The 17,017-nt window shown below is 42.1% G+C and overlaps 1 protein-coding gene across 1 annotated transcript; it reads left to right on the top strand.

Moving 5' to 3' along the window:
• The first annotated feature begins 14,916 nt into the window (after positions 1-14,916).
• On the top strand, positions 14,917-16,481 carry LOC308168575 (trypsin-1-like). The gene is made up of 6 exons (XM_080543174.1): positions 14,917-14,991; positions 15,189-15,336; positions 15,487-15,737; positions 15,923-16,056; positions 16,216-16,317; positions 16,424-16,481. The coding sequence occupies exons 1-6, from the start codon at positions 14,952-14,954 to the stop codon at positions 16,469-16,471; spliced, it is 723 nt and encodes a 240-aa protein (XP_080399300.1). The 5' UTR covers positions 14,917-14,951; the 3' UTR covers positions 16,472-16,481.
• The last annotated feature ends 536 nt before the right edge of the window (positions 16,482-17,017 follow it).

The raw sequence follows: 17,017 nt of genomic DNA, 5'->3' as shown, positions 1-17,017 counted from the left end.
AACTACACAAGACGTGTTCAAGACGTAACTAATACATTACAAACATGATAGGAATGGGTGACATACATTTGTATGACTTGTTATGTATACTGTATGTATGGCAGGTGACTAATTTTGACAATATAGAGGAATGTTCAATTTAATGAGTCATTTTGGCACACCTCTGGCATTTTATTTAACATACACAACACCATTGAATATAGTCTCTCTCATTATCTAGAGAATGCTTACAGGCGTCCTAAGCAGTCACCTATGTTAATAATAACTTTGAGCTAAGTAAATTAACCAACATCTAGAATTGTTGACTCTATGTCCAGACTCTATGACTGCTTTCTATGCAAAACAAAATCCATGTATACACATATAACTGAATATATTATTTGAGGGAAATATACTGTGGGCCGGTTTCAGAGACAAGGCTTAAGCCTAGTCCTGGACTAAAAAGCATCTTCAATGGAGATTTTACATTGAGGGCCGGTTTCACAGACAAGGCTTAAGCCTAGTCCTGAACTAAATCACACTTTCAATGTAAAATCTCCATTGAAGATGCTTTTTAGTCCAGGATTAGGCTTAAGCCTTGTCTGTGAAACTGGCCCTGAAAGTGTGATTTAGTCCAGGACTAGGCTTAAGCCTTGTCTGTGAAACCGGCTTAAATGTATTAAATTTGACCCCTTTAAACCCATTAACAAGCCAAAAAGACGTTCTAAAGACGTTGTGTTGACGCCTTTCAGAGACGTCCAGAACTAGGCCAGATCATGTCGTTTAGGGGATTTTTTTTTTACGTCTTTCCAGGACGTAATTTAAACGACTTTTTGGTGACCAGAATACAACCAGCTGTTTTAGGTCACCAAAAAGTCGTTGAACTGACGTCCTGAAAAGACGTCAAAAAAATCCCCTAAACGACATGTGATCTGGCCTAGTCCTGGACGTCTCTGAAAGACGTCTTTATAACGTCTTTGTGCTTGCTGGGCAATAACATGTAGAAAAATGGACGTTTTTAGTTTTCCATCATTACCCCCAGCTCCACTTGCAGCTAAATATGTGTTGAATCTCTGCTTGAAACGTTTCCAGTTATCAGCAATATTACCAGTCAACTGCATACAGGTGGAGTAAGCTTATCCATGACGACAGGTTGAGGTAGTAGTTTTAGACTATACTGACGGAAAGTTTTAGATTATCTTAGACTGTTTTAGACTAGTTTTAGTTTTAGACTATGTAGTTTTAGTTTAGTTTTAGACTATGTAGTTTTAGTTTAGTTTTAGACTATGTAGTTTTAGTTTAGTTTTAGACTATGTAGGCCAGGTGTTGTATTGTATTTGTTTGTGGTGGATGTTGTTGTTGTATGCCTGTGAACAGGTCACACTTGAAAATGAGCCCTTGGGGCTCAATGTGTTTTTTACCTGTATAAATAAAGGTTAAATAAAAATAAAATAAAACAGGGATTTCTACTACTTCAATAACTTGGTTGTCTCCAGGAACAATATTATCATCTGCTTGTGTTAACTGTTCCTCCGTTTCCAGGGTATATACAGGAATCTTGAGGTTAATTTGAAAGTGACAGTTGGATCTAAGTGACAGTTGGATCTCAGTGACAGTTGGATCTAAGTGACAGTTGGATCTAAGTGACAGTTGACACTAGAACAGCCGTGTCTATGTTACCTACTCAGGGTATATACAGGAATCTTGAGGTTAATTTCAATACCTTTCTAAGACTTTTTAAAGACCTTGTCAATATGTTTCCAGACCTCACCGCCACTTGGAGCTGTAACCGTTTACATCAGTGACACATTTAACTTAACAGCTTTAGTTTGCAATAGACTAGACCACTATCATACAACAGAATGTCCGGTTCATCTTTGTTTTTTGAATAAAACTAATAAATTCACGAACTTTTACTAAAAGTTTTTAGGACTCAAACTCTTTGGACAGAGTCTAATTCAGAAAAATACCTACAAAATTCAAGACCTCATAAAATCGTGGTAAGACTTTTTAATACTTATTAAGGGTCTTGATTTTCCCAAAATTGATTTATCAACTTTTAATACTTTTCAAGACACCACGGATACTCTGGTTTCACTATCACTGGCACTATCAGCAGACATCCCTTGAACTAGCTAGCTGCTAGCATATCGTTACATTGAACTAAGCTGCTAGCATAATCGTTACATTTCTTTTAGCTTCCCGCTACTCACGCCATGTGTAGGCTCTCTGGCTCCCTCTCATGTTTAACGGGTTTTCTCCGTTTTCATTCACTCTATCACTCTTTCGTGTCAAATTGCAGAGTAGTTTTCCACTTTGTCCTGTCTTTGTCCTTGCCAACGACCGCTCCTGACACCGTGTTATGTTCGTAGTTGTATTGTATAACAAACCAGGCGAGGGTTTTAAGTCTTCTGTTTAATTAACCATATCAACGTGCCGGTAAGCGACAACAGTAAACCGTCTTCAAGTATATACATACACGACTGCGCATGCGTAACTCTGCTGGTGCATGCTGGGAACTGAAGTCTTAATGTTGTTAATACATACCACACTAACCACTTATCATTTACCGTCACACAACCTATATTTAACTCAAACAAACAACTATCATTTACCATAACCACAGTAGGCTATGATTGCCTAATACTGTGTAATCGCCACGTAATTCGAGAGTAATGAGGATTACCTTCTTACGTAAATCACACAAATCCACTTACACTAACGTATGGAATCAATTGTTGACATAATCGTCTAAAAATCAGTTGAATGAATGAATGAATGAATGAATGAATGAATGGTCTTTATTGTCATTAATACAGTACAGGTACCATACAACGAAATTTAGGAGGGGGGGCTCCCCTGGTGCTAGGAAAAAAATACTAAAAACAAGAGGGGAAAAGAGCTGGTTTACATAAATAAAGGCTATGTACACTATCCACTATACTATACTATACAAATAAAACACTGTGCTGTACTCTATGCTATGCTATAAATATCCTAACATTTCCTATTCTGAACCTTATGTACACAAGGGTTGTCATATTGCACATAGTGTTATTGCACATTCATTTAAAGTGTCGCAGTTTGCAGGTTTGAAATGTTCACAGTTGTGTTTCAGTATTGCACTTGATTACAATCTAGTAGCTGCCATCAAATTGTCTAGATTGTCCAGGGCCTAGAACCTAGGTCTTTGCTGTGTTCAGGGCCTGAATGCGTTAACCAGATTTGGGAACATGTATTTTACTGTTGTAGATACAAGGATACAAGCAAACATCAACATTAATACAACGTCAGTTTTTTTATTCTAAAATGTGCACAGGTTAATTTTAAGTTAATAGAATGTTATTTCTACAGTTATTACAGTGTTAATACATAGGATAAGCATGTGCTAATTCAACTGGCTTTCCGTCCTCCTTACCTGCTGTCTCCTTCCCTCTGAGTCCATGTCTGGTTTCAATGACACAGATTAAGACTAATCCTTGACTAAAATGCATCTTCAATTTAGATTTTCTATTGTATTTAGTCAGGATTTGGCTTAATCTGTGTCCAGGAAACTGGCCCTAAATCCAGGATGAGCTGTTATGTGGCGAGCGTGACGCGGGGGGTAGCCAAAAAACACCCCCCCCTCCTTATATCAGCGAGAGGCCCTTTCCCGTTTTCCTGATTTCGGCCTCCCGTAAGAGAACGAACGGGCTCGGGAGAGAGAGTCACGGGCCCGCGAGCGCGGACGTCCCGGTCGCGCGGTCGCGACGCTACGGAGGCCGAAATCACGAAAACGGGAGAGAGAGCAGCGGGCCCGCGAGCGTCGACGTTTCGTGCGGTCTCACCGACGGTACGGCGGGGTCACCCTAAATCCCGTCCACGCGGAGCGCAAACACGAGCGATCCTTCCGGTAAACACGATAAGAGAGACGAGGAGGTCTCGGGCCGAGACTCACGTCCGCGATCGTACCGCCGCCGCCGCGACCGCCGCCGCAGAGAGACGTTTATCGAGAGAGGAAAACCGCACGAGAAACGACAGAGTCGGCGGTAAACGTAACGTCGGGTTTTAACGGCGCGAGTCCCTCGGACGTCGTCCGCGGCCGGCGAACGACACGACGCGATCGTGTACGTGGCCGCCGGCTGTTTATAGAGGAGCTGCTCTGTGCCGGAGGGATGTAGATGAGGGGACTGGGTTGTGATAGCTTCACGAGAGGGACACGTAGTAGGAGGCTCCGCAGAACATGCGCAGACTAGTCTAGCGCTTCCTTCGCAGTCCCCACACCGTGACACTGATCAAACCCACTGTGATGTGGGTCGGTGGGGAAGGTTTTGCATCTAACGTTTGGTTATCGATTTTGGGTTTACTGTGAACCACCTCCGAACGGTAAAGGTAGCCGAGAGGAGATAAGTCGATCAAACACTGCGCTTCGAACCGGCAAAGGGCAGAGACACACGTCTCTCTCAAACAAGCTCTCAAGGACTGTTGGTAAAGAAAAATGCCTGTAAATATGGACGATAACAAGGTCCGTGACCTTGAACTCTCCCCGGTCTATCTACACAGAACAACTGTGCAATCATCAGTCCTCACAATGATCCGGCGCCCGCCGTGAGTTTGAGATGGCGAAAAAGGGCGTGGCACCCGCCCTTTTTCGCCATCTCAAACTCACGGCTTCGTGAGTTTGAGATGGCACAAGGTCCGTGACCTTGAACTCTCCCCGGTCTATCTACACAGAACAACTGTGCAATCATCAGTCCTCACAATGATCCGGCGCCCGCCGTGAGTTTGAGATGGCACAAGGTCCGTGACCTTGAACTCTCCCCGGTCTATCTACACAGAACAACTGTGCAATCATCAGTCCTCACAATGATCCGGCGCCCGCCGTGAGTTTGAGATGGCACAAGGTCCGTGACCTTGAACTCTCCCCGGTCTATCTACACAGAACAACTGTGCAATCATCAGTCCTCACAATGATCCGGCGCCCGCCGTGAGTTTGAGATGGCACAAGGTCCGTGACCTTGAACTCTCCCCGGTCTATCTACACAGAACAACTGTGCAATCATCAGTCCTCACAATGATCCGGCGCCCGCCGTGAGTTTGAGATGGCACAAGGTCCGTGACCTTGAACTCTCCCCGGTCTATCTACACAGAACAACTGTGCAATCATCAGTCCTCACAATGATCCGGCGCCCGCCGTGAGTTTGAGATGGCGAAAAAGGGCGTGGCACCCGCCCTTTTTCGCCATCTCAAACTCACGGCTTCGTGAGTTTGAGATGGCGAAAAAGGGCGTGGCACCCGCTCTTTTCCGCCATCTCAAACTCACGGCTTCGTGAGTTTGAGATGGCGAAAAAGGGCGTGGCACCCGCTCTTTTCCGCCATCTCAAACTCACGGCTTCGTGAGTTTGAGATGGCGGAAAAGGGCGTGGCACCCGCTCTTTTCCGCCATCTCAGACTCAACAGGATATGATAACCTAAACAAACACAGGTTTAATTTTAGTGGTTCTTACTAAAGTATGTGTCACTGACGACAGGGTGGGGGTGTGTTATTCTCATTTTTAGACACTTGTGTTTGTAGTTTATTTGTACTTAAACACACACACATGCATGGATTGTATATGATATGGGCCTGTCTGTGGGGGAGTGTTGTGGAATGGCTCTTGCGTCTGTGACCTGCCCCCTGACTTAAGGCCAGGTGACATCATATTGGGCTCTCCCCTTTTCACCCCTTGACCATTTCTAGTGAAGGTGATAGGCTATGGTCTGGGGTAGATATTTGCATATGACATGAAAAGGAGAGCACAAGGGCAGATCGGGGTCTTCTCTCTCACCTCTTGACCAAGCAGCTCCCCTCTCTCTCTCTCTCTCTCTCTCTCTCTCTCTCTCTCTCTCTCTCTCTCTCTCTCTCTCTCAGGCCGCTCCTCTCAGGCCCTCTCTCTCTCTCTCTCTGTGCCTGACCTCTTGACCAAGCAGCTCCCCCTCTCTCTCTCTCTCTCTCTCTCTCTCTCTCTCTCTCTCTCTCTCTCTCTCTCTCTCTCTCTCTCTCTCTGTCCCCCTCCCTCTCTCTCTCTCTCCCTCTCTCTCTGCCAGACCAGCGTCCAGCTTTGATGTCTGTATACTTTTGTATTTTGAATAAATGGTCTTAACCTGCTCAATAACTATTCTTCATTTTAGTAGCCAACAGGTTAGAAATATACAACATGTTCTATCTTCTACAGGCACTGAAGGAGAACCATAACTGTGGGAGAAGGGAGCTGCAGAGAAAGGTAAGCAATTCAAACCCTCTCATTTACTTAATTTCAAAATGTTTTTAAGTAACTCACTCCATCTTACATTTAATTTCATTCTGCAGCCAACATGCATTTTCAAATGGTCTAACTGTCCCAGTGGAGGTATGGAGGAGTTGAGGGGCATACGGTGCAAACTGGCAAAGAAAATCTCTCAGGTGAGTAACTGAAACATCTGGAACATCTTTCATCTATTCCATATCTTGTCCTCAATTATTATCATTAATTGGACATGTTTTATCTGTTTTCCACATGCATTTGACAGGTTTTCAGACAACAAAGGCATATAATTTAATAGGCTTCTGATTTTTCACAGGTTCCAAAATGAGAAAAAAAGGGAAAGCCGCACAAGAAGCAAAGAATAGGTTTTCGTAAATTTTTTGACTGTTGGTCCAACTTTATATCTGCAAACCTCACCACAGGATGAGATACAAAAACATCTGTTTGATCCTAGGATAAACCCTGTTCTGTTCCTTTCTTCTCCTTACATTTTTAAAATAAAAAATACAATGTGTGTCATCGTTTTTGTGTAATTATATATTAGGGTTGTATGTATCATCAGAGTCAGTCACTGGTAGTGTCTTTAAGCCTAAGCTGGGCAGGAAAGACATTCATGGTGAGGTCTATAGCACCGTTATTACAAATCTGATGGCTACTCGTTCTAGCACTTGTATAGTAATGACATAATTCAGTACGATTGAACTTTTAACAGAATATGTATTATATGCTTTCTTTTTTTATATATATGATTAAAAATGCATACCAATCTTTCTCTTTTGCAAACTGTAGTTTCTGTAAACTTGCTTTGTGGCCTTGTTCTGCTAAGTACTTCAAGAGAGTCACTGTGTTACATGTTTCTTTATCAGGGGATTATTGTATTGTAAGATTGCTCCCTCCATCTAATTTGAGTCCTACCAAATTATCTCTAACGGCTGCTGCAAATAGGGGGAGGGGGGGGGGGGTGGGGGGGCTGTGTCTACATGTACAATTGGCCAGTATATTCAAAGACAAACCGATATTGGGAATCCTTGTGCACAGGAATACTAAATAATGCATTAGCTAGGTTGACCGCTGAGAAGAATTTACTGTTACCAGGTACCTTTGTCATAATTGTATATGGGTACTACGTGCATGAACTGCTTCATTGACCTTGTTATGATCCTGCACGAAGCTCAACACTTTTGTTTGGCCTTCCTGTTTGGCTCTCTCCTGTTTGGAAGATAGAGGTGCAGCATGGACTGTTTGGGCGTGGAACAATAATCCCTTTCTCTAATAATGCTTCAAAAACTGGAATAATTCTCTCTATAGCTTACTGAAAGGGCAAACATCAATTCTTGCATCAGTAAAGTCTGTGTGCTGACAGGAAGTCAACTTAAGTGTGCTTGATAGGCTTCTGATTTTTCACAGGTTCCAAAATGTGAAAAAAAAGGGAAAGCCGCACAAGAAGCAAAGAATAGGTTTTTGTAAATGTTTTGACTGTTGGTCCAACTTTTTATCTGCAAACCTCACCACAGGATGAGATACAAAAACATCTGTTTGATCCTAGGATAAACCCTGTTCTGTTCCTTTCTTCTCCTTACATTTTTAAAATAAAAAATACGATGTGTGTCATCGTTTTTGTGTAATTATATATTAGGGTTGTATGTATCATCACACTTCTTATAATAGACATTGTAATGTATGTAGAAAATCATCAAAATTAGTCTCTTGCTGTAACAACAATGTTGAAGATTATTTTTTGTTATTAGTGTGTGTGTGTGTGTGTGTGTGTGTGTGTGTGTGTGTGTGTGTGTGTGTGTGTGTGTGTGCGTGCTAAGCAGGCTGGTTGATCACAGTGTTGAATCCAAGTCTCGGAATTGAGCTATGGTAGCTCTTACAGCTTACACACACACACACACACACACACACACACACACACACACACACACACACACACACACACACACACACACCGCTCCACGGAGGCTCCACAGAGACACACTCAGTTATACACTAACACATCCATCACAGTTAGTGTCTGAATTAGCTTTAAAGTCTGTATATTTAAATGCAATAAGTCTGTATATTTAAATGCAATAAGTCTGTATATTTAAATGCATCCCAAACAGGATGTTCAGATTGTTATGTAGATATATAAAGTGTGAGAAAAAATAAATCCACCTTCAATGAGCATCGACAGTTTTTGGAGCAGAAATATGTATGGTTACTAATCGGGTTTAAAGGCTTAAGCAAAGACAAAAGACTGTGGCTACACTCCAGCAGTCGTCTCTAAACATCATTTGTCTAAACAGCAGACAAAGATCTATCAAGCCTGCTCTTGAATATCCCTAATCTAAATGACCGCATGGTATCTAACAGTCTCAGACATTGCAAGGAAATCCTGTCTGGGGAGGCACTGGCTAATATCAGAGCCAGATTTACACAACAGCAATTTAACCATAGCCTTTATATTTCCTTTACGTTAACCAGTCAAGACCACTTAGATCAAGACATTTTCAGAAGCTGATCTTTAATGCAACGATCCATAAACTCCTCGCATGGAGCAGAAACAGAGTCTGTTTAGTTCAGACTAGAGATGTGTTGCCGCTAACAAGGAAACAGCGTTGAGGGAAATCCACCTGATTACTTCTGGTAAAGGTGAGACTAGGAGTCAAAGGTCTGGATTCACTATAGACATGTATTACACTTGCCAGTGGTGAGACACTCTCAACAACGTTCAGTGAAATCTCTGAGGCACAGCTCCGAACCGTCCTCCGTAAAGCACATAATCAAGGGCAGAGATAGGGATGTTGACAGTGGGAACCGTATAAACAACAGGTGCCAAGTACTGCAAGTACTTCCAAGCAGTACAGTGCCCAGCAACAGAATCCATGGTACATTTCAATAAAGCAGGCATATTACATTGGCAATACAGCAGTATCGTAAGTATCATGAGGCCTATTACATTGGCAATACAGCAGTATCATAAGTATTATAATGTTGACAATATTTCTATCAATCATATTTCTAGCACAGTCCCCCCCCCTTTGAACATTTTACCCCTTAATGTTAACAACTTCACCAGCCAAACCTTATTATGTTTGTAATGTAACGGTCCAAATTGATATCATGTCAGCGCTCATGCACCGGTGGCTTTCGGCTGTCTCATTATCTAGTTGTTGTAGTGGCTCTGCCATGCTAATCGACTGCCTTGTCAATTTACCAGTACCATACCAAGGGAAACCAGCTCAGTGGCCTTGCGGTTAAAGTGTCCGCTGAGGGGAGCTTAGGTGGCGTAGCGGGTTAAGCGTTGACCATGTAACCGCAGGGTCCCCGGTTCAATTCCGTCCGGGGACATATCCTGCATGTCATCCCTCCTCTCTCTCTCACCCATCCTTCCTGTCTAATTCTCTACTGTATCTGTCAATAAAAATGAAAAATATGAGTGGGACTGCTCCACTCAGAAAAAATAACTATAAAAATAAATAAATAAAGTGTCCGCTGAGATTGGGAGGTTGTGAGTTCGACTCCCGGCCGAGTCATACCAAAGACTATAACAAATGGTACCCGATGCCTCCCTGCTTGGCACTCAGCATTAAGGGTTGGATTGGGGGTAAGACCCTGCGACATACCAGTGTCATGTCCAGGGGGGTGTACTTGTACATCAAGCCTGCTCATGCTATGGAAACAGGAGAAGGACCATTAGGCTGGAGAACCATTGGTTGTCAAGGCTACTTATACCAAGGGAAAACGATTGCAAAGAAATGTTCAGTCTCTGAGATCAACCTGGATTGGAGAAAGGAGATCTCAGCAACATGTGAGTGTGAGGCACAACACCGGTACAGCCAACACAATACATGTAGATGTGTCATTAGACAGCCAACACAACGCAGCTAAGACAGAAGCAACATGCGGGAGAAAAAACACCAAATGCTCTTTCTTTATTTTATTTTTATTCAACCTTTATTTAACCGGAATTTAGGTAAAATAAAGTCTGTATTCCCTCTTCAGGCACAACTATGCAACCAGAAGAGGGAATTACAGACTTTATTTTACCTAAATTCCGAACAGCAATGGGTACTAATACATTTTTATTTACAGCAGCTTCAGAATGGAACAAGTTTCCAGTGGCCCTAAAAAGCTTAGAGGGAGAGGTAAGCTTTAGACGTGCAACAAAGCACTGGCTAGCCAGTGAAATGACAGAGTAGAAACACGTCATAGGTAGGGAGTGCAGGGAATTTGTGTAACTATCTATGTTTGTTTTTTTATGGTTTTTATCATGTTCTGTACATTTGTTTTATGGTAACTGTCTGTCCTGTCCTCAATCAGGGACCATGATGGAAATAAGCGCTTGCGCTTTATCATGTGTTTTGATCCCTTGGAAACTGTCTTTTTAATTCCACAATAAATCAAATCAAATCAAATCAAACCAGGTAGGTCAATTGAGAACCGTTTCTCATTTGCAATGATGACCTGGCCAAGAGGCAAAACAGAGGCAAGTCATTACAACACAGTATACACAATATAAAACATGTGTACAAAAACAACAAAGGTACATTTTAAAACATCCTAACAAATACAACATTACAATATACTTTCACTGTACTGTGGCATATATCAAGAATCAAACATCGTCACTGATTATAGATTCTGTCACTGGTAGTGTCTTTAAGCCTAAGCTGGATAAACCCTGTTCCTTTCTTCTCCTTTCTTCTCCTTACATTTTTAAAATAAAAAATACAATGTGTGTCATCGTTTTTGTGTAATTATATATTAGGGTTGTATGTATCATCACACTTCTTATAATAGACATTTTAATGTATGTAGAAAATCATCAAAATTAGTCTCTTGCTGTAACAACAATGTTGAAGATTATTTTTTGTTATTAGTGTGTGTGTGTGTGTGTGTGTGTGTGTGTGTGTGTGTGTGTGAGACAGACAGACATACAGACAGACACCTAAGAATATTTGTTACCATGCCGATTGTACGTTATTGTTTCTAATTATGTTATTGGAGTATTACAAACAACACAATGGTATAAAAGGAGGTATAAAAACAACACAATGTAAAGTGTGACCGTTTTGTTATTTGTAAATATGCTGGTACGGGAACATCATTGTGTGCTTGGTTTGGTTTTTCTCATTCTCTAGATTCACAGCGAGAAGCTGTTTGCAGAACAAAAATTCCAGAGCATCACCCCTGTCTCTCTGACTCTGATGCACACATCTGAGGCCGGGCCGAGCCAAGTGCTTGCATCCATAGCTCCGTCTATGAATTTGAGAGTGGTCACATTTCTCCAGCCTCATCCCTGAGCTGTTTACCAAAAAAGTGGCAGGGAGACTGTTTTGTTATCCGCTTGTTAAGTCTGACGTCAAAAGTGTCGTTTAGGATGATTGTTCACGTATAAATCCCCTAAATCCCGGTGCGCGGTCGCGACGCTATCATGCGCCCTTTAGGGATTTAGGGTGACCCCGCCGTACCGTCGGTGAGACCGCACGAAACGTCGACGCTCGCGGGCCCGCTGCTCTCTCTCCCGTTTTCGTGATTTCGGCCTCCGTAGCGTCGCGACCGCGCGACCGGGACGTCCGCGCTCGCGGGCCCGTGACTCTCTCTCCCGAGCCCGTTCGTTCTCTTACGGGAGGCCGAAATCACGAAAACGGGAAAGGGCCTCTCGCTGCTATAAGGAGGGGGGGAGGGGGGGGTTGGGGTTGGTTACCCCCCGCGTCACGCTCGCCACATAACAGCTCATCCTTATATCATATAAATCCCCTAAATCCCGGTGCGCGGTCGCGACGCTATCATGCACCCTGTATAAATCCCCTAAATCCCGGTGCGCGGTCGCGACGCTATCATGCAGCCTAGAACCTAGGTCTTTGCTGTGTTCAGGGCCTGAATGCGTTAACCAGATTTGGGAACATGTATTTTACTGTTGTAGATACAAGGATACAAGCAAACATCAACATTAATACAACGTCAGTTTTTTTATTCTAAAATGTGCACAGGTTAATTTTAAGTTAATAGAATGTTATTTCTACAGTTATTACAGTGTTAATACATAGGATAAGCATGTGCTAATTCAACTGGCTTTCCGTCCTCCTTACCTGCTGTCTCCTTCCCTCTGAGTCCATGTCTGGTTTCAATGACACAGATTAAGACTAATCCTTGACTAAAATGCATCTTCAATTTAGATTTTCTATTGTATTTAGTCAGGATTTGGCTTAATCTGTGTCCAGGAAACTGGCCCTAAATCCAGAATTATATAAATGACATAGTTTTGAGTGTTCTGTACAAACTGCATACAGTGTATGGATTAAGGAAAAACTCATAGTGTGAAATTATGGTGAAGGTTTAAGCCACATACATTGAATAAATTATGTCTGTGAGAGCATTACACATAAAGGTACCCTGACTGAGTACAAGAAAACCTCATGTGTGGGAAAGGCACAGCTGTGTCACAGTCATGTTAAATGAGCATACACTCTGAAGCAGTGGCGGGCGGTGCATTTCACACCTAGGCCTTCAGTGATGTCCTACCTGAATTATTCCACCTCTTAATACCATCATTATGACGCCATGGCTCTAGAAACTATACATTTAGACAGAAACGCAGTATAACCGGGCGTTGCCATTGTTATTATAGCGGCACCTTGTCTGGGTGTATTCAATTCATTGCATGAAAACGAAAGTTATTTGCCGAACGTTGCGGTCTGTCGATCTCGATAGGAGAACCGTTTCGAGGTTCCATTTAAGGATGGTTATCTTCCTCGTGTTCATACGGTCACGGGGGTGTGTCGTTTTCCATGGTAGCAGCCCGGGAAGTGGTTAGAAGATCGCATTGAAGCCCCACTTACTCACACAACTGAGCCAGGCAACACAACACACATATCTCTATGGACCCCAGGGTCGCTCCGTATGTCTACATCTCTTGCAGAAAACATTAAATGCTTTGTACTCACCAAAACAACTGATTATTTGAACACAAAATCCATCCTCCTTTCTTTCCTCAAGAAGACTTCAATGACTCTGTTGTACAGTTGATCAGTTCCACCAATAAGTCCTTTTACATGGATATCGTCGCTAACGTCGGGGTTCGGCTTGTAGAACAACACCTTCCATCTACACAAATTAGCGAGATCAAGTTTCAGTGTGTTAGCTCCGCCTCCCAATAGTTTGTATCCAATCAAAAGACGTGAAGGGGCTGATCAGGTGCTCCGCCATCCAGAAGGCCCCTTCGTCGGATTTGCTTGGATTTGCTGCCAACTCGAGATCTGACCACAGCACGCCACAGCTCTTTTCTCGCTCACTTTAAATTACATCTGTACTCGCGCCACTTTTGAATCTGCAGGCGGGCAGATTTCTTGGTACCCTGGCAACACATTATGGCTGAATTTGATTGGATAAAAGCTAAAGGCCAGCCCTCCAAATGTCTGGAAGCAGCGCAACCAAGAGGAAAGCTATGAAATGAAGAGAATAGACTACGGGAATAATTTAATACATATTTGTAGAAAAAAAATATAAAAATTAAATGTATATTCTGATGATGTTTAGGCCAGCAGAGAAGGCCTTGCTGGCCCTGACGGCACACCACTGCTCTGAAGATGTCCAGAGAGTACCAGCCTACCTGAAATGTATGGTATGAACAAGAGAAAACTAGAAAAGATAGCATTGTCAAATATTAAGGGAAATATTTGTATTAAATTTGACCACTTTAAACCCATTAACAAGCATCATAATGACCCATTTAATGCATATACTTCTACATTCTGTAGAGTTGAGCGTATCATTTAAATTAGGATTACATTCATTATATTAAGGGAAATATCTGTATTAAATTTGACCACTTTCATTTAACATAACTTTTACAGTATATACCATCTACCTGTTACATATTAGGTGGTAACAGTAAATTGATTATGCCCACACTATCTACAAACAGCTAATCAAAATTGAACAGTGAGTTGCATTTAATAAAGAAATAGCAAAGAGCATATGTGCAGTAAAGTATGTAACATGTACTAACCATTAATATATTCAATCAAATGCTTACTACAGTAGCCTACAACATTTCCTTATGATTACATAATTATTTCTATATTTCTTACACCATCAGAAGAGCTGGAATGATGATCAAATACAGGTGTAACTAAAAAATATATAATATCGTGCAAAAGTTCATTTATTTCAGTAATTCAACTTAGAGGGTTAAAGTTAGATATTATATAGACTCATTACATGCAAAGCTAGATATTTAAAGCCTTTATTTGTTATACATTTGATGATTATGACTTACAGCTTATGAAAACCCCAAATTAAATATCTCAGAAATGTTTAATATTACATGAAATCAATAAGAAAAGGATTTTAAATACAGAAATGTCAGCCCTCTGAAAAGTATAATCATGCATATGTACAATGCAATGAGTCTATATAATATTTAAGTTTAACCCTTTAAGTTGAATTACTGAAATGAATGAACTTTTGCACAATATTCAATTTTTTTGAGTTGCACCTGTATGTACTGGTTGGGATCAAGAAAAAATTACATTGATTTCAATGGAAAAGTAAATGTTCACTTCGAGATTCTCTTGACCTTGGCGGTCCACCATTTGCTTCCCAATGGCTAACTCTTGACCAATGAAATAGTCCCAAAGAACGGGGCGGCTCTCACGATTGTGGATATATAGCAGGGTGCAGGTGAACACCTCTCATCGACAGGATCACACAGCAACCATGATTTCTCTGGTCTTTGTTCTGCTCATCGGAGCCGCTTGTGAGTATGAATATTGCCATTGGAAAAAAGGGAAGACTTTCACCTTGTTATATTATTGACAATACAGTAATATTTATATCATATGAGAGCAAAGAATACTTTAACTTAAGAAGATTGTGGCAGAATTGAAATTGTCCCACTTCAAAGGGACTAGCCATGAAGATATAAGCTAAGGTCTGCCTTTCCTCTGTTTTCAGTTGCGGAGGAAGACAAGATCGTCGGAGGGTATGAGTGCGAGGCCCACTCCCAGCCCCACACGGTGTCCCTGAACTCTGGGTACCACTTCTGTGGAGGCTCCCTGATCAGTGAGGACTGGGTTGTGTCTGCTGCTCACTGCTACAAGTCGTAAGTACTGTACTGTAGGCTACAAATAATTTGTTCTCAACAAATAACAGACAAGTATCAAGCCTGACCAGGGGACAGAAGTTAATGTTACACACAAAATCATGAGACAATTGACTCTGCTCTTACTTTGACTCTTTCTATCTCTTTCAGCCGTGTGCAGGTTCGTCTTGGCGAGCACGACATCACAGTGACAGAGGGTACCGAGCAGTTCATCACTTCCTCTAAAGTGATCCGTCACCCCCAGTACAGCTCCTACAACATCAACAACGACATCATGCTGATCAAGCTGAGCAAGCCCGCCACCCTCAACAGCAACGTGCAGACCGTGGCTCTGCCCACCAGCTGTGCCGCCACTGGCACCATGTGCACAGTCGCTGGCTGGGGCAACACCATGAGCTCCGGTGAGTACAGCACAAGGGGCAAAGGTTAAATGTGGCAGTAGATCATCTTCATGATGAATGAGTGTGTATAGACATGACAGGGAAGGTCAGATTACCTTTACAAACACAATGTCAATATATCTAACCGTTTCTCTCTGTCTTCCTTCTTCCCCCTCTCTCAATCCATCCTTTCTCTCTGTTAATAGTCAGCGGTGACCAGCTGATGTGCCTGGAAATCCCCACCCTGTCCTTCAACGCCTGTGACATTGCCTACCCCGGCATGATCACCGACGCCATGTTCTGCGCTGGATACCTGGAGGGAGGCAAGGACTCTTGCCAGGTACGCACTTGACAACAGAGAAGACTTTATATGAAGTCTATGATCCTTCACTACATGCACTTCAGTTGTCAATTGTTTAGATGTTGATATTGAATAACTACTTCATCTTTATCTGAACTAAATACTTCACTCTTACTACATCATCTCTCTCTCTCTCAGGGTGACTCCGGTGGCCCCGTGGTGTGCAACGGTGAGCTGCAGGGTGTTGTGTCCTGGGGCTACGGCTGTGCCGAGGCTGGTAACCCCGGTGTCTACGCCAAGGTGAGACTGGAAAGAGATTTCATCTTGGGATTTTTTGGAATAAAGTCGCTATCACATTATTTCCTACTTGGTTTGACCACTAATGTCTCCCTTTTCCCACTTCTAGGTCTGCATCTTCAACGACTGGCTCACCAGCACCATGGCCAGCTACTAAGTCTGATGCTTTGTACCTTCAGCACACTCTGACAACTTATCAACATCCTGAGCAGTCCAACTTCCACCTTTTGTACTGGAGATGAAAACCCTATGACAAATAAAACATCTCAAACTAACATGTTCTGTCTCTTGAGTCTACATCACTAGAAGAGTGTAGGACAGCATATTTTATTCTCTGTTCAAGGGGTTATTGTTACATAGAAAACATGAATGTTGTATTGGTAACATTTTACATGGTAATACTTTACAATATGATACACATGGATTAATGCCATAGTAACTTATGCATTAATAATGCCTTGTTCATGCTTCGTTAAGGCACTAACAAATGCTTTATAGTAGTTATTCATGTTAACAAAGGGGTGAAATATTAAATATTAAGAGGTACATTTTTGGGGTTTTACCACTGAGGCAATACTATTGTATGTGGTGTTTTGACAGTTAAACTACACAAGACGTGTTCAAGACGTAACTAATACATTACAAACATGATAGGAATGGGTGACATACATTTGTATGACTTGTTCTGTATACTGTATGTATG

Source organism: Nansenia antarctica (genome assembly GCF_963989245.1).
Source record: "Nansenia antarctica genome assembly, chromosome: 1".
Classification (NCBI taxonomy): Eukaryota; Metazoa; Chordata; class Actinopteri; order Argentiniformes; family Microstomatidae; genus Nansenia; species Nansenia antarctica.
The sequence above is the reverse complement of the archived record's forward strand: the minus strand, read 5'-3'. Positions and strand labels throughout refer to the sequence as shown.

Excerpts from the sequence above, each read along its gene's own strand:
- LOC308168575 (XM_080543174.1), top strand. The coding sequence starts at position 14,952 with ATGATTTCTCTGGTCTTTGTTCTGCTCATCGGAGCCGCTT. Across the intron at positions 14,992-15,188 it reads TCTGCTCATCGGAGCCGCTT|TTGCGGAGGAAGACAAGATC; the intron begins GTGAGTATGAAT and ends CTCTGTTTTCAG. Across the intron at positions 16,057-16,215 it reads GAGGCAAGGACTCTTGCCAG|GGTGACTCCGGTGGCCCCGT; the intron begins GTACGCACTTGA and ends TCTCTCTCTCAG.